The 17,466-nt window shown below is 37.5% G+C and overlaps 1 protein-coding gene across 1 annotated transcript in view; it reads right to left on the bottom strand.

The window, feature by feature from the left end:
- Positions 1-4,459: 4,459 nt before the first annotated feature.
- Positions 4,460-17,466, bottom strand: part of TRIM69 (tripartite motif containing 69) — a 34,408-nt gene continuing 21,401 nt past the window's right edge. The window contains 4 exon segments of the mRNA XM_047739134.1: positions 4,460-5,068; positions 15,124-15,248; positions 15,331-15,353; positions 16,294-16,551. Of these exon segments, the coding sequence (XP_047595090.1) occupies positions 4,530-5,068; positions 15,124-15,248; positions 15,331-15,353; positions 16,294-16,551 (945 nt within the window). The 3' untranslated portion in view covers positions 4,460-4,529.

The raw sequence follows: 17,466 nt of genomic DNA, 5'->3' as shown, positions 1-17,466 counted from the left end.
CTTTGTGGATAAATTGATTTCTTGTTAATTTTTGCTTTATATATTTTTGAAATTATGTTGTTAGGTGCATGCTAATGTATACTTTCTACTTGGCTGAACTATTAAGCCCTTAAATATGAAAGGCAAAACTTTAAAACACAGGAATAAAACAGGGGAGAATACCTCTCAGGCCTCTGGGTGGAGAATAACATTTTAACAGACACAAGTATTAACCAGTAGAAAGTATTTGCACTATGAATAACCAACAAAAGATTGGTATCTAGAGCACTTAAGTAACCCTATGATTCAGTAAGAGACAGACAACTCAATAGATAATATGGGCAAACCCCTGAATAGACATTTCATAGAAGAAGAAATTTAAATGGCCAATAAACTTAAAAAAAGATGCTCAGCCATAGGGGTAATTAGGGAAATGCAAACTAAAACTATGAGATACCATCATGTACCCACTTAACTGGTAATAATTGAATTGCTAAAAACATAGATTAATGGGAACTTTGGGAATGTAAATTGGCATAGTCACTTTAACCAACAATTTAGCATTACTTACTTAAAAATGTGCATACCCTACTGGCCAACATTTATTAGATATATACCTAGAGAAACTCTTGCTCTCCTTTACCAGTACATCTTGTACAATAATGTTTATGGCAAAATTGTTGCTAAAGCAACAGCAACAACCAAAAACAAAACTAGAGGGGCGCCTGGGTGGCTCAGTGGGTTAAAGCCTCTGCCTTCAGCTCAGGTCATGATCCCATGGTCCTGGGATAGAGCCCCACATTGGGCTCTCTGCTCAGCGGGGGGCCTGCTTCCTCCTCTCTCTCTGCCTGCCTCTCTGCCTACCTGTGATCTCTGTCAAATAAATAAATAAAATCTTTATTAAAAAAAAAACAACTAGAAACAACTACTTATTTATCAACAGTAGTTTGGATATTTAAACTGTTGTAGTTTCACAGAATGGAATACAACATAATTTTGAATTTCAAAAAAGCTAAGGAAGACATAGAACATGATTCCATTCATTTAAACTTCAAACAACAGACATAAGGGGGTTTCCTGGCTGGATCAGTTGGAAGAGTATGTGACTCGAACTCAGGGTGGTGAGTTTGAACCCATGCTGGGTGTAGAGATTACTTAGATAAATATTTTTTTTAATTAAAAAAAAAACAGACATAATGAAACTTTTTTTTTAAGGATACATATATATGAAAAAAGCAAATCAGTATGGTTGTTGGAAAAATATACCTATGAATTATTTTCAGAAAGAAAAAAAAACAGGTACAAAATATAGAATAATTATTACTTCAGGGCCTAGAGAGGGACACTGGGAGCCTTAAAAGGTTTTGATACTATTCTATATGCAAAACTAGATGGTCAATTAATGAGTATCTGTTTTTTGTATCATGCTCTAAATTGCATATATACACTCACACACACATAACATATATACATAAATACTCTCTTGTGTATATTTTACAATTTAATTCTTAAAAATAATCAATTAGGTAAACTTTGGAAAGTTTTATGTAAAGTAGTAAAGCATATCTCTGGCCTTGAATAAATCACTTTTACTCATCTGAAAAATAAATTTGTCCAGAGCATCTCTTTCCTAGGAAGTACTTGGTAATCCAGTATTTCTTTTTTTTCTCCTATATCTCAGCTATGTTACACAACTGTGCAATGATATTGCCACTGCTATTCTAAAGGTCAATTTAGTCACAGAAAAGTGCAGTCATTGTCCTTTTAAGGTTCTCATCTTTGAATCCTAACACAGTGACTTTACCTTCTACTTTTTTTTACTAGCAGGCTCGTCTCCTATAGCCTGGGATAAAACAACATATAAGATAGCTCTAATAATAATTCTTAGTGAATACCATTCAGAGTCTATTTCTAGCAGGAAAGTCTCATATTGGTGTTTTATGATTCATACTCATTAGAAGGATTCATACTCATTAGAAGAATTCCTGCCTTTAATTGTAATCTGAGTTCTATATAGAAGGATTGCTCAAATTATTCTGTATAGAATAACCAATTAGGGGCACCTGGGTGGCTCAGTGGGTTAAAGCCTCTGTCTTTGGCTCAGGTGATGATCCCAGGGTCCTGGGATCGAGCCCTGCATCAGGCTCTCTGCTCAGCAGGGAACCTGCTTCCTCCTCTCTCTCTGCTTACCTCTCTGCCTACTTGTGATTGCTATCTGTCAAATAAATAAATAAAATCTTTAAAAAAAAAGAATAACCAATTATTGGGGAAAACTGTGTGAAAATAAATTTGTGTTTTCTATGATAAGACAAATGCTGGAAAGTTAAGATAGTATGTTAGAGAAAATATTAAGGAGGATACCTGCAGATAGTGGAAAATATGTATACACCTGTGGTCCGTCCTGGTTCCCCTGGTGATTCGGAAAAAAAAATTATTTTTCCCTTTTTTGAAAAATTTATTGTGGTATAATTTACATCCCATAAAATCTGCCTGTTGTAAGTATATGGTTTACTAATTTCTAGTATATTTATATAGTTATCCAACCATCAACCACAAAAAACATTCATTTTTAAGAAATATATTTACCTATTCAGATTAGAATTTTTTATTCATTCCTATTCATCTTTCACTATCTCCAACTTAATCACAACTTTTCTTTAGAATTTTATCTTCCTATTCTGGTGAATATTAACCTCTCCTTTTTCTGAACTCTGTAGTACTTCTCTATCCCCAAAGACAGACTTTAGATATTGATTAAATATCTAAGCATCTGAATTTAAGCCTCTCCAAATGAATCTTTTTTCTTTTTATGTTTCTTTTATGTCTTTCAAAACATCCAGCAAGGTTCAGGCACAAAACGAGTCCTTATTACATTCTGATTGAAGTGAATTTATTTACTTATTTATTTATTTTAAGATACACAATTTGGGGTGCCTGGGTGACTCATTCAGTTAAGTGGCTGTCTTCAGCTCAGGTCATGATCCTGGGGTCTTGGGATCCAACCCCTCATTGGGCTCCCTGCTCAGTTGGAAACCTGTCTCTCCCTTTGCCTCCCCCCCGCCACCCCGCTTATACATGTCCTCTCACTCTCCTTCAAACAAATAAATAAAATCTTTTGAAAAAAAGATACACGATTTATTTATGTATTTATTTGTTTATTTAAGTAGGCTCCATGTCCAATGTAGGGCTGGAACTCACAGCCTCGAGATAAGACTTGCATGCTCTACTGACTGAACCAGCCAGATGCCACGAATTTTTTTAATTTATTTAAGTAGTTTTCTTTAAAAGTAGCCATAGTCATGTCATGGCTGTTTGCCCAACTCAGCAGCTATGAATATGTGTGTAGTGTAAATGCCAGCAGTACAAATGCCACAGAATATTACCTGTGGTATATGTGTATCCTTCCCATTATGATAGATAAGATAGTGGGCTTTTACCCTGCCAAAGAGTGTTGGTGAGTGCTAATTGCAAATTTAAAAGGCCAGTGCTGTAGGTCCTAGGTACCCCCCCACACACACACACGAACAAACCCTATCAGATATAGAGAATGAATGAAGCCTAGTTAGATGGGACTTTGAAGGAAAAGAAGGGATAGTTCATCAAGGGTACTGCTGAGCTAAATGATGCCAAATAATCTAACTGTAGACAGAAGGAACACGCTGGAGGATGGGTGTACTAGAGAGGACAAGATAAAAAATACTGATATTTAAATTATAGGCAGGAATGATGGAAAAGACATAGTCGAAAGCAGACTGAAATACTTAAATATATTTGAGTACAGTAAAACAAGTACCTCCATAGACAAAGCAAGAAAAAGAGAGAGAGTCAGATTTGCTGGACTCTTGAGAGAATTCAAGACAAACTTATAAACTAGCCCAGATGATTTCCTATTTTTTCTATAAATCTCTGCAACAAGTTCTAGAAAAGAAAGCTATTGCAAAGTTTATATTTAAAGATAAATGGGGAGGGGGCGCCTAGGTGGCTCAGTTGATTAAGCTTCTGCCTTCAGCTCAGGTCATGATACTAGAGCCCTGGGATCAAGCCCCTCATTGGGCTCCCTGCTCAGCAGGGAGTCTGCTCTTCCCTCTCCTTCTGCTCCTGCCCCCCTCTTGTGCTCTCTGTTTCTCTCAAAATGAATAAATAAAATCTCTTAAAAATAAAGAATAAATAGGAAGAAGAGTACACATCTAAAAATTTACCTATTAAGAGTCTTGTGCTAAGAATAATGGCAGCATAATAGAATTTCAGGGCACTTTTGGAAAGGCTTCAAGCATCACAACTGAAGGTTGCAGTTTGCTCCAGTAACAATAGCATGATGATCATTCTCATGAAGAGTGGCTCCTGTGTCACAGAAGACCCCAGAGAAGTGGAAGAACATCTTGAAAAGCTCCAGTGAAATCCATTTAAGACACTGAGAATGAAATTTAGTTCTGTGAATCCTTTCTTCATTATTCCAGAGTTTACCATAAGCTGGAAAGAGAAATAGTGAGACTGGTAAACTATTTTAATACCTCTTTAATAACACTCTGAATACACAATAGTATGACTAATTACTGTGGATGTAAGATATGCAAGGGTTCTTTATTCTCTCCACCATCATTAAGGCAAGGGCAGAAGTAGGGATAAAGTTTCTCCGTGAAATTGTTAGTGAAGGTGTAAATGTGGGTCATGGTTTTAGCGTTGTAGAAGGACACCTGCCCTCCTCATAATCCAGGTATATGCCGCCTTGTTGAGGTTGTTAGTCAGTTCAGACTGCAAGATGGCAAATCCAGAGCCTTTAGATCAGTTTGGTTCCTTAGTCTTAAAAGCCAGAATCCTTGCTCAGGAGTCAGAGGACAGCTGCCCTTCCGAATGATGGATTCTCTGACGACTCCAACTGTCCATTTTGTCTTCTTTGCTACTTCTACTTCCCAGTACCACTTTCCAGATGTGAAGCCTTTTGAGCCCAGCACAGCCACACTTGAGTCAAACCTTTCTGGATCATCGGGCATTACCTGCTTAATGTCACCATGCCACACACTGGTTCGGTTTTTGGAGAGCATCAGATTTGGGTGAGCTGTTTTAGGGTCCAGAGTTAATGAAGATAGGCCTAGTAAGAAAAGAAAGCAGGGCATGGGAGAAAAGGGATGAATGCAAATTCCTATAGTTAAAGACCGTATTTACACAGAAATCACTACTTTATCTTCCCATGCACGTATGCTCTCAGACAAGTAATTACTTATATACTTGTTTTATACCCATATGGCTATATTCTATACATTTTTAAATTAGTGGTAAAAGTCTGACTTTATTCTGAAGAAATGTATGGTCCAACAAAGAAAACAATACAAATAATATTAATCTGTACTAAAAATTTTAAGAAATACAAATGTCGAAGGCGTAAAGATAGGTAAGTTTGTCCTTGGAAAATTTTTTAAAGACAGTAAGTATTTCAGTTATGAGATGTATTCGGGATGCACTGGATAAACAGAGGCCAAAAAGCAATGGGTTAAAAATAGCAGCTTATGTGAGGGGGACGGTAAGGGCTTGCCTATTAGAGGCAGGTAATTCTGAGCTACCTGGGAGGGTTTAGAAGACAACGGTGAGAATTTATATTTGGTTTAATAGATAATGGGACTTTTGAGATGTGGAATGGTTTATGCCACTGCTAATCAGAATGTGTGGTTAAAATTAAAAAATTAAAAAATTAAAAAAATTAAAATTAAAATTAAATTAAAATAAAATTAAATAAAATTAAATTAAATTAAAATTAAAATTAAAAAATTAAAATTAAGCTCTTAGAATCTCTCCTTCCGTCCGTCCTTCCTTCCTTCTTTTTTTGTTAAATATTTATTTACTTATTTTAGAGAGATAGAGAGAATGTGTGGGGAAGGGCAGAAGGAGACAATCTCTAGCAGACTCAGTGAGGAGCCCAACCTGGGGCTGGATCTCATGACCCTGAGTTCATGACCCGAGCCGAAATCAAGAGTCAAACACTTAACTGACTGAGCCACCCAGGTGCCCTGCTCTTAGAAACTTTCATAGCAATTTGATAGAGTAATTTTATGTCAATTGGTCTAATAATTAAACAACTGCACTTGCACTTTGTAATATTTTTAAATTCCACTTCTTCAGGTAATTAATTTGTATTGTCTTCCACAAATATATCAGTCCATGACAGGTTGAGATTTTAAAAACTGGTTGTTCATCACAGGTTTTTTTTTGTCTAGCACTGATTTAGACAAGTAAGTGGGCAGCAATGTAAAAAATTCTAAATGAAGAGATGTTGGAAGCATATCAGCAAGGAGATAACATAAATTTTAGGTGTAAGGTAACCAAACCTTGGCACAAAATTTGATAAAGGAAACAAACTATGTGTTCACACGAGGGACACAGATACCTATATGCATGCACTTGCCGTTAATGAATTTATTTATCTTGGAAGTGAAATCATCCAGTCTAACTTTCTCTCCCCAGAGAAGCCAGAGTCTTTTGTGTCATCCCAAGAAATTCTCTTCTAATATGAGACTTTGTAGAATCCTGACTTTTTCCATACAGGCTGAATCTTCCCTCCGTCACATATCGCCATTTGTCTTGGGTTGTTCCTCTTCCAGTGTGAGAACTGCGATTTCTTTAGAGTTGTCAGACTCCTTACCAACCTTTTTAGAACCGCAGTCTGGTGTTGTCACCAAACCTCTCACACCTCCAGCTAACTCAGCCTGCCCTGGCTCCAAAGATAGAAGTCAGCTTTGCCTCCCCTCTTTTCTTCTCATACCATATTCAGTCCAACAGTAAATTCTGTCAACTCCACCTTTAAAATATATCCTGAGCCTACTCAGAATATAGACAGACAGATAACTTGCACAAATACTGCTAGCCTGGACTATTACAGTAGCTTTTTAACTGTTCTGTTTCCACTCTTGCCCATCTGCATCCTTTTCTGCCATATGAATGAGATCATCCAGTTCTACTCAACACACTCTTAATGCTTTCCATCACACCCAAGATAAAATCTGGAGTCCTTACAGAGCAAACAGGACCTACATGATTTACCTACTTCTGTGACCTCATCTCCTAACACATACCTCCCTTATTTACTTTAATCCAATCACCTCTACCTTTGGCTGTTTCTTGAATATACAATACTCTTTCAGACTTGAGGGTCTTTACACTTTCTTTCCTTGTCCTCAAACACTCTTTCCCCATATGGTTCACTCCTTTACATTATTCCAGCCTTTGTTCATGCAAGTTCAGTGAGATATCAGTGATAGAATATAAATAGATGCTACAGTGTTCACTATAAAATTCTTTTTTTTAAAGATTTTATTTATTTATTTGACAGACAGAGATCACAAGTAGGCAGAGAAGCAGGCAGAGAGAGAGGGAGGAAGCAGGCTCCCTGCTGAGCAGAAAGCCCAATGTGGGGCTCCATCCTAGGACCCTGGGACCTGAGCCAAAGGCAGAGGCTTTAACCCACTGAGCCACCCAGGTGCCCCCACTATAAAATTCTTTAAAGTTTTCTGTACGTTTGGAAATGTCTGGAATAAATACATAGGGAGGAATAAATACAAATAAAACATAGGGAGGGAGGAGTTAACTCCTCAAAGTTTTTTTTCTGGCTAATGCCAAAAATAGTAGTTTCATCTGTCCATCACTGTTTGTACTCTTATCCTACTTTATTTTTTCTCATGAATACTTACTTACTGAATATACCTTGATTTGTTTTAACAATGGTTATCACTTTGTGAAATTATTTACTGTTTCAATGTCCATTTCTTCCGCTAGAATGTAATCTCTGAGAAGGTAGGGACTTTATCTATTTTGTTTCCTCACATACCTTCAAAATTTGTAACTGTTCATAGTTCATTCAAGAATTCAAGTAACTATTTGTTCAAGCATTCAAGTAACTATTTGTTAAATAAATGAATTTCAGAATTCCATTTGAATCCTTGACACCCAACTAATCCCACCATGCTTCATATTCTTGTTATGCTTGGCCAAAACCCATAATGTAGACCCTTCCAATGATTTATGCTTTAATGTACTCTTATCCCCATTGGTCTGTTCTTTGGTTCCTCTACCTTCACCCATCCTCCTACTCCTCCCACCCATCCCTTTCACTTTGCCCTGTAGAACTCCCTCTCTAAATAACTCTCCTGCATCCTCACTTTACAGATTTCTCTCATCACCTTACCGTAACAGAAACCTGGCTGGTTCTTCTCCCAAAAAAATACAACTTGTTGGGGTGCCTGGGTAGCTCTGTGGGTTAAAACCTCTGCCTTTGGCTCAGGCCCTGATCCCAGGGTCCTGGGATAGAGCCCCACATTGGGCTTTCTGCTCAGCAGGGAGCCTGCTTCCTCCTCTCTCTCTGCCTGCCTCTCTGCCTACTTGTGATCTGTCTGTCAAGTAAATAAATAAAAATCTTTTAAAAAATACAACTTGAAAAGTTCATGAGACTATTCATTTTCTAATTTCAGAGCTACCACTCTGAAAAAAATCACTCTTCTTTTGAGGCTCTTGTCATTCCATTTCTTAATACCCTCTATCTCTATTTGATGTTATTATGTACAGGTTTCCTCATTATACTCTCTGCATTTGGGGTTAACTTTACTCCTCTACCCCAACTCCAGCCCATCATCCCAAGTGATTTCACTGTCTTTTGGATATAGCCATTTTTCCATTCTTACATTCTCGATTTTACTGCTAGTGATTTTTGACTCCTTTACATTTCAGCTATCCATATTAATGACCACATTCTGGATCTTGTAGTCATTGGGAACTATTCATTCTCTAAAATCTTAAACTCAGATATCCCATCCTCTTATATTTATTTTTTCACTTTCATCTCCCCTACAACCATTACTTGATTTTATTAACAACTCTAGTCTTTCATTTCTTGTTATTATCCTAATCTGGCGGCTTCCTGGCTTAAAATCCTTCCCTAAACTACTGAACATTGACAGTTATATTGCCAATAACCTTATCACTTTATCCTTGTATCTGCAGCATCTGCCATGCAACTCTCCAACCCTGGATCTATCTAGCTATCAAAATTAACATGCTAATTCTTGACCATTGTAGGAGGAAAATCACAAAATTGCACATATAGATATTACTGCAGATTCGTTATTTCCATTCTGTGTTTGACCATCAGCACTGCCTGGAACTCCTATATTTCCCAATCAAATACTTTCCAGTTCCTCACAACAGCAATTTCAGACCTGCAGCAACCTCCTCAAACTGCTATACCATCACTTCCTTCCTTATTGCCAGGCAGATGACTTCATCTCCTGCTTCACAAAGAAAATATAGTACATCTTATAGGAATCCCTCACTTCTAACCACTCATTCTGCAAGTTCCATCTGATAAAATTATTTACCTCCACCATTTTATCTTCTCTCCATTTTCAGAGGAAACTGAGGAAAGTCAATACTTCTGTCTGCTGGATCTCACTTACTCTTCCCTACTTCCACCAGTTATCCCATCTTTTTTAAATTTAATTTAATTTAATTTAATTTTTTCAGTGTTCCAAGAAATTATCCCCTGTCCTATACCATTGGTCTCTGCCTTTCTATAGGCTGTTTTCCTTCACTATGTTTTAAAAAGTTCTTTTTGGGGGTGCCTGCCTGGCTCAGCTGGAAGAGCACATGACTCTTGATGTGGAGGTCATGGGTTCGAGCCCCACACTGGGTGTAGAGATTACTAAAAATGTTTTAAAAAATCTTCTTTTGACTCTGTTGCCACATTCACATCTTCCCTTTTAATGAAGCTTCTCAAGCAAGTGACCTATTTACTTCACTACTGCTTCATTTCAAATCACTCCTGAACCCTTCATAATATAACTTAAACACAATCCACTCATTTAAAATTGCTGCACTGAAAGATAACCACACACATTAGTATACTCACAGTCCTAGCAGCCAAAGTATATAAATAATTTATACAACTTACACAACTACACGAGAAAAGATATTTGCAAATGAGATATCCTCTAAGGGGTTAATTTCCAAAATATATAAAGAACTTAGACAACAACAAAAAAAACAAATAATCAAATTTTTTAAAAATGGGCAGAGGACCTGAATAGACATTTTTCCAAAGAAGACATACATATGGCCAACAGACACATGAAGAGATGCTCAACATCATTAAGCCTCAGAGAAATGAAAATTAAGGCTACTTTACTCCTGTCAGAATGACTAGAATCAATAACATGAGAAATAACAAGCATTGGAAATTGAACCCTCGTGTACTGTTGGTGGGAATGCAAATTGGTGCAGCCAGTATAGAAAACAGTATGGAGTTTCCTCAAAAAGTTAAAAATAGAATTACCATATGATCCAGTAATTCCACTACTGGGTATTTACCCAAAGAAAATGAAAACACTAATTTGAAAAGATCTATGCACCCCTATGTTTATTGCAGCATTATTTACAATAACCAAGATCTGGAACTAACCTAAGTGTCCATCGGTAGATGAATGGATTAAAAATGAGGTGATATATATACAATGGGATATTACTCAGCCATAAAAAAGAATGAAATCTTGCCATTTGTGGCAACACGGATGGATCTAGAGGATCTAATGCCAAGTGAATAAGTTAGAGAAAAACACATACCGTATGATTTTTTCATACGTGGAATTTAAGAAACAAAACAAAAAAAGAAAAAGAGACCACTCCCCCCCTTTTTAAAAAGATTTTATTTTTAAGTAATCTCTACACCCATCATGGGTGGGGGGCTTAAATTCCCAACGCTGAGATCAAGAGTTGCATGCTCCACCGGCTGAGCCAATAGCTGTTGTCCCAAGAAAACAGACTCTTAAATACAGAGAGCAAACTGATGGTTGCCAGAGGGGAGGTGAGCGGGAGAATGAGTGAAATAGAGGGGATTAAGAGTACACCTATCTTAATTAGCACCGAGAAATATATGAATCCTTGAATCATTTTTTGTATACCTGAAACTAATACAACACATGACATGTTAATTATCTTGAGTAAAAAAAAAAAAAAATTGCCCTTACCAAAGTCCCCATCCCTGTTAAAAAATCTCTTTCCAATCACTGTTTTTCTTTTCTTTTCCTTCTTTCTTTTTCTTTCTTTCTTTTTTTTTTTTTTTTTTGGAGAGGGACAGAGATGGGGTAGGGGATGAAAGGGGAGAGGGAGAAAGAGAAGAGAATCTTAGGCCCAGTGTGGAGCCCAAATGCAGAGCTTAGTCTCACAAACCTGAAATCATGACCTAAGTCAAAATCAAGAGTTGGATGTTTAACTGACTGAGCCACCCAGGTACCCCTCCAGTCATTTTCTAAATTGGTCTTCACGTTTGGCATGAGTGACTGCTCCCTTCTTCTTGACACTCTTTTTCCTTAGATTCTGTGTCTACTGCATTTCCTGGTTTTCTTCTTAACCCCTTTTGCCAAAATTCCTCAATCTTTTTGGGAGGCGTCATTACCCTTTATTTCTATATCAGATGCTTCCTCCTTAACTGTATGTTCTCACTTTTCTTGGGAAATCTAATTTATATCAACAGCTTCAGCCACCCCACTCAATACCGCTTATTTTAGCCCTGGCCTCTCTTGTAAGCTCCCGTTAGAATAGTTACCCATTTGAATATATTCACTTAGTTTTCCTATAGATCCTTCAACACAACATGGCCAAAATGAACTCCTCAACCCCCTCCAAAATCTGTATCTCCTATAGTTTTATCCTTGACATTACCTTTCCCTATCCCCTACTACCAGCTCCTATCCAGTATATTTCAGCTTCTGGAATTCTGTCTCTAGAATCTATCCTTTATTTCCCATTCCCATTCCCATGCCTTTGGCTTAGCTCTTAACTTTTCACCTAGGTAGCTAGTCATAGACTCTACTCTGGTCTTTTAGTGTCTCCTTCCTGGGACAGAAATTATGTCTTTTATTTCTGTATCAATTGAGTCCAACTTAGTGCTTAGCACATACTAGGCTTTCCAAAAGAGAGTGTTGAATAAATGAATAAACTTTGGTAATGTTTTACTGGTACATAACTAAAAGAAATAAAGTGGTTTTTTAAAAGATTTTATTTATTTATTTGAGAGAGAGAGAGCATGAGAGGAGAGAGGTCAGCTGGAGAAGCAGACTCCCTGCCAAGCAGGGAGCCTGATGTGGGGGACTTGATCCTGGGAGCCCAGTATCATGACCTGAGCCAAAGGCAGTTGCTCAACCAACTGAGCCACCCAGGCACCCTATATTAAAGTGTTTTAAATTGAATTATTCCATACACTGGAATTGATAAAACTACAACCAGCAGACCAAATGTAGCCTGCTGCCTATTTTGTAAATAAATTTGTATTGAAAACATTAACTGAAAATTGAACACATTAACAGCCATTCATTTACATATTGTAAATGATTACCATTTCTTTTTTTTTTTAAGGTTTTATTTGTTTATTCGACTGTGAAAGACACAGCAAGAGAGAGAGAGAGAGAGAACACAAGCAGGGGCAGTGGGAGAGGGGAGAAGCAGGCTTCCCACCAAGCAGGGAGCCCAATGTGGGGCTCAATCCCAGGATCCTGGGATCATGACCTGAGCCAAAGGCAGATGCTTAATAATGAGCCACCCAGGCACCCCTATGATTGCCATGTCACTGCAATGACAGTTAAGTAGTTAAATTTTGTTGAAACATGCAATCCACAAAACCTAAAATATTTACTATCAGACCATTTATTTTAAAAAAAGAAAAAAAGATCCAGCCTCTGCCCTAAAACAATAACTGCTACTATAAGGCAGGAATAGAGAAAATACAAGCCTAAAGAATAAGCAAAGGTCTAGAAATAAAAAGTAAGAAGTATATTTTACCAAGGTTCGACCACAGTTACGTTATTAGTAAAATAACCATAGATTAAATGAATCTCATTTGATTTTCTTAGATGTCGACTTATACCAAAAATAAAGAAAAGTCAGTTTGTGCTTTAAATGATTGCTAGAAGTGAATTTTGATTTTATAGGGCAAAGAGTACAAGAAGTAACACATGTGATCTGAACACTGCTCGAATTTGCAGAGTAGAGTAACACAGAAGAGGGAGCTATATAGAGACTTTCAAATATCTACGAAGGGATTCCCTTAAGGTATTAATGTGCAGTGAAACTAATTAGGGCCAGTGAAAGAATCTCTAGAAAACGGGAGTCTGAAGAATTACTAGAGCTCACACAAGTCTGGCAATAGTTTTCAATCCTGCAAGCCATAATGGGAAAATGTTGTAATATATGGAACATCAGGCAGAGTACTCAGAAGGATATTACTTTAGGAAATGGGCTGAGTTAGCCCTACATTAAAGACTGCTCTTGAACCACTCTAGCAAAGCTTAAACACCTCAACAAAGCTCAAAAGGAAAAGGGTTATTTAACTACATGCCAAAGTTAAATCCAATAGAATTTAAAGGATTACAACAAGATCCAGTGAACAGCAATGTAAAATTGATCATGTTTGGCATTCAATAAAAAATGACCAGCTGGCAGAAACAAATCTCCCATGCAGAAAATTCCAAATAATTTATGTAAATAGTCTACACTCCTTAAGTGTGGGCTGTGTATAGTGACTTCCTTCCATAGTGTAAAGGGGTCAGGGAGTAACTTTATAGTGAGAAACCTGACAAATACTGCCTCAGCACAGAAGTTATAAGTAGAAACAAATACCAAGATGCTAGATTTAAGCCCAAATCATATTGATAATAACATTAAATGTCAGTGGTCAAAATGCCTCAATTAAAAGATTATCAGATCAGATTTAAAAACCCACAACGCTTTACATGCTAGCTACATAAAATGTACCTGAAATATAAAAACACTAATAAGTTAAAAATAAGATGGGAAAAAAATACATCACTGTGCAGTGATGTTTCCATAAAACAAGATTATTGATATATGCAATAACATAGGTAAATCTCAGAAAGCATTATGCTAAGTGAAAAAAGCCAGATAGAAAAGATTACATGATGTATGATTCCATTTATTTGAGAGTTTAGAAAAGGCGCAACTAAAGTGAAATAAAGCAGATCTGTGAGTGTTAGGGGCTAGGAAGAGAATGAAGGGACTGACTACAAAGGAATATGGAGTTTTGGGGGTGATTGAAACTTTTAGAGATGTTTATAGAAGTTTATACATTTGTCAAAACTCATCAAATTGCACACTTAAAATTGGTAAATTTTATTCTGTATTAATTAAACCTCAGCAAAGCTATGTTTTCATTGTCAATTACTTGGAAAATTTGTTAACAGGAATAAATTTGTGATTTTCATTAAATCAGTAACTACAAACAATAAAATGAATGTATGTGAATTAGAAATATTTAGAATTTTATTTTATAAATATTACTTAGAACTTTATGTTCTCGAATTGCCATTTGAGTTCTTTTTTCCTGCTCAGTCCCTTGGTATCTGCAGGATAAACAAAAACGTGTGTCCTTATTCAACACATCTGTTGAAATTATTGGTTTTCTTTTGAAGCACTGAAGATCTCTAAAGAGTCTCCTAAAATGTTATACATTAGGAACATCAAACACAAGAGGATCTATAAAGACTCTATTACATAAAAAAGTATGTACAGGGATGCCTGGGTGGCTCAGTTGGTTAAGCCGCTGCTCAGGTTGTGATCCCAGGGTTCTGGGATCAAGTCCTGCATTGGGCTCCTTGCTTGGCGAGCAGCCTGCTTCTCTTGCTGCCTCTGCCTGCCACTCTGCCTGCTTGTGTGTACGCTCTCTCTCTCTCTCACTCTCTCTCTCTCTCTCTCTCTCTGACAAATAAATAAATAAAATCTTCAAAAAAAAAAGTATGTACAGTAACCTCCTCGTTCAGGGCAGAGAAGCCCAGGGATTTATGGAACTGATTTAGAAAAACAGGATAAAATAACTGGTTGTCATATTTGATAGAACAGTGAAACAAAATCATAGGCTGAGAAGTAATTCTCACATCAGACTCTCTTTCCCAATGAAAAGTCATAAATTCTTGGTCATGGTACAAGAAGAAATTCAGTCATATTGACTGAAGTCTTCACATAGTCGTCTTTTGGCTAAACTCTACCCTTCCCCCATCACAAACTCTATAGTACTAATTAGGGCCACAGACAAGTTCCCACAGAAGGAACATAGATTCCTGGGAGACCCAGAAACCAATAACTACTACCCACTGATACCTGGAGAGAGAGAAAACTGCATTTCCCTCCACATCATATATTGGATGGGACCTTTGTACAGGCCTGGGTTCAGCTTTCTGGAGATAAGCTCTCTGGGCATCAACACCTTTGTTCCTTGTTCCAAGCTGCAGGGGACATAAATAGTTTATTCTTAGATATCCTCCAGGGACTGAAGGAAAGATGTTAATACCATGCAGAAACACTTACCTATCCAAGAGAGATGAGATATCCTAGAAGAGGAAAGGAGTAATAAAGAAGTTAGATGCCTGCTTATCAACACCAGAAATTTCTTTGGTGATACTGGCTACCACCAGAATTTCACCATCACTACTGGGACCTGAGCAGATGTCCTCATTCTATCAGCACTAATTCCTCCCATCCTCCATATGCCTTTTCTGATCAGGTATCCTTCATCTAACCCATGACAAACTGGTTTTATCTTATTCTGATTTTCTAGAGTTCCCTTTTATGTGGAACAAAAGAAATTGGGATGCCTGGGTTACCAGTTGGTTAAGTGGCTGCTTTCGGCCCAGGTCATGATTTTAGGGTCTTGGGATCGAGCCCCACATCGGCCTCTCTGATCTGTGGGGAATCTGCTTCTCCCTCTCCCTCTGTGTTCTCTCTCTCTCTCTCTCTCTCTCTCAAATAAAATCTTTTTAAAAAAGAGAAAGAGAAATTAATAGGCTATTTCTACTTCTACTGGTTTCAGTAGAAAAACATCATAGGTCTTCCAGTCCCAAAGCTACTTTTTCTTGCTCTGGCTAAGTAAACTTCTGAGGGCTGAGATGATAATGATACTTTAAAGGTCAAGCTTCAGGTAGGAAAGACTGGCAAACATCTTTCAAACAGGTCAGTTTAAAGCCAGTCTAAGATACAACTCAGGTTGCAATATTGTTATTTTTGAGAAAAAAACCTTCAAAGTTCTTTATGAAGAAATATTAAAATATTAATAGATACCATTATTAATGGCATTTATTATCTTTTTTAGGAGGGTGAAAGTAAAGCTTCTTATTGAGTGTAAGGCAAAAGTAGCCTTCTGCTTTTCTAGTCTTAAGAGGACTACAGTCGGTTTTTCTTACCCCCTCCTGGTGGGGAAAAGCTGTTTCTACATCTTTCTACCCTCTTTCCCCAACTATTGTACCCATAAATTATGTTGACAGGGAGTCTCACTTTGAGAAACTCGAAGGGATTCTGCTGTTCCATCCGTGCTTGGATGCTCATCAACATTTCCTTGGCTAGGAGACACTGTTCCTGAAGCTGGTTCATATTTAGCTCCATCTCCTCATTCAAGGCTTTCCCCTCTTCTCGGAGCTCATTTAAAATGTTCTTTTCTTTGCTGTGCAGGAACTGATGTAGCTTTAGAAACTCCAAGGAGATGTGTTGCTGCAGATGTAGCTTGTTTTCCTGGAAACCTCCATGATCATCACCCTGGTAATTACTGAGACTAGCACTTGGGGATGGGGGCCCACACCACCAGTACTCATACAACTTGGGAAATAACCATTTAACAGGAAGATGCATTAAAATGACTCTTGAGTATCATCACTCAACCATACTAAATAGTGGGAGTCCTTGGGGAAACTTACTTTGTTTTTCTTAGTTAGTTCAACAGTTCAGGAATGAAATAGTCAAAAGTGGTCTCTAGGTACCTATTGCAGTACTGAGGGTGGTAACCAATGCCATATTAAATAAGGCTGTGGGGTTAATTAATTAAACATTCTAGAATGAATGATAGTACCCTCCTACCCAGAAGTACAAACCGATGTCTACCAAGTGATGCTGTTAAACTGGGGCCATAAGGATGCTGAAAGAACTATTCTTATCTAGAAATCAGAGTTGGGGGGATGCGCTTCTGCTTCCAGGACAATATAGAAGAAGCAGGAATGGGCAATGTCTGAAGCACCGAAATTGATAACTGCTTTACCGCTTTCCTAAGGTACTACAACATCCTCAGGGGTGAACCTTCTGACATCTGGGCTTCTCAGATCCTTATCCTCCTCATTTCTAGTGATCTCCACCTTTATCTATTCATTCTCTTAATTACACAGGACTTTATCATCCCCAGCAATTTCACTCTCTCCAAAATTAACTTCTTATGCTCACTTAATCAGGTAATTCTATTGCAACAATTACTGGGTCTCATCGAAACCTCTTATTCATTGACCCCTTCCATTTCTGTTCATCATCGTCTTCTGTCTCCATGTCTCTTCTTATCCAGCTTGGATTTTATGGTCCATTATTATAATGGCACTCTTAAAATTCATTCTATTCTCTAGCTCACACTTTTCCAGTTTTCCTTTTACCTATTTCATCACTGTTTCTCTGCCTTATTTGTTGGTTCTG

Source organism: Lutra lutra, chromosome 7 (assembly GCF_902655055.1).
Source record: "Lutra lutra chromosome 7, mLutLut1.2, whole genome shotgun sequence".
Lineage (NCBI taxonomy): Eukaryota > Metazoa > Chordata > Mammalia > Carnivora > Mustelidae > Lutra > Lutra lutra.
The sequence above is the reverse complement of the archived record's forward strand: the minus strand, read 5'-3'. Positions and strand labels throughout refer to the sequence as shown.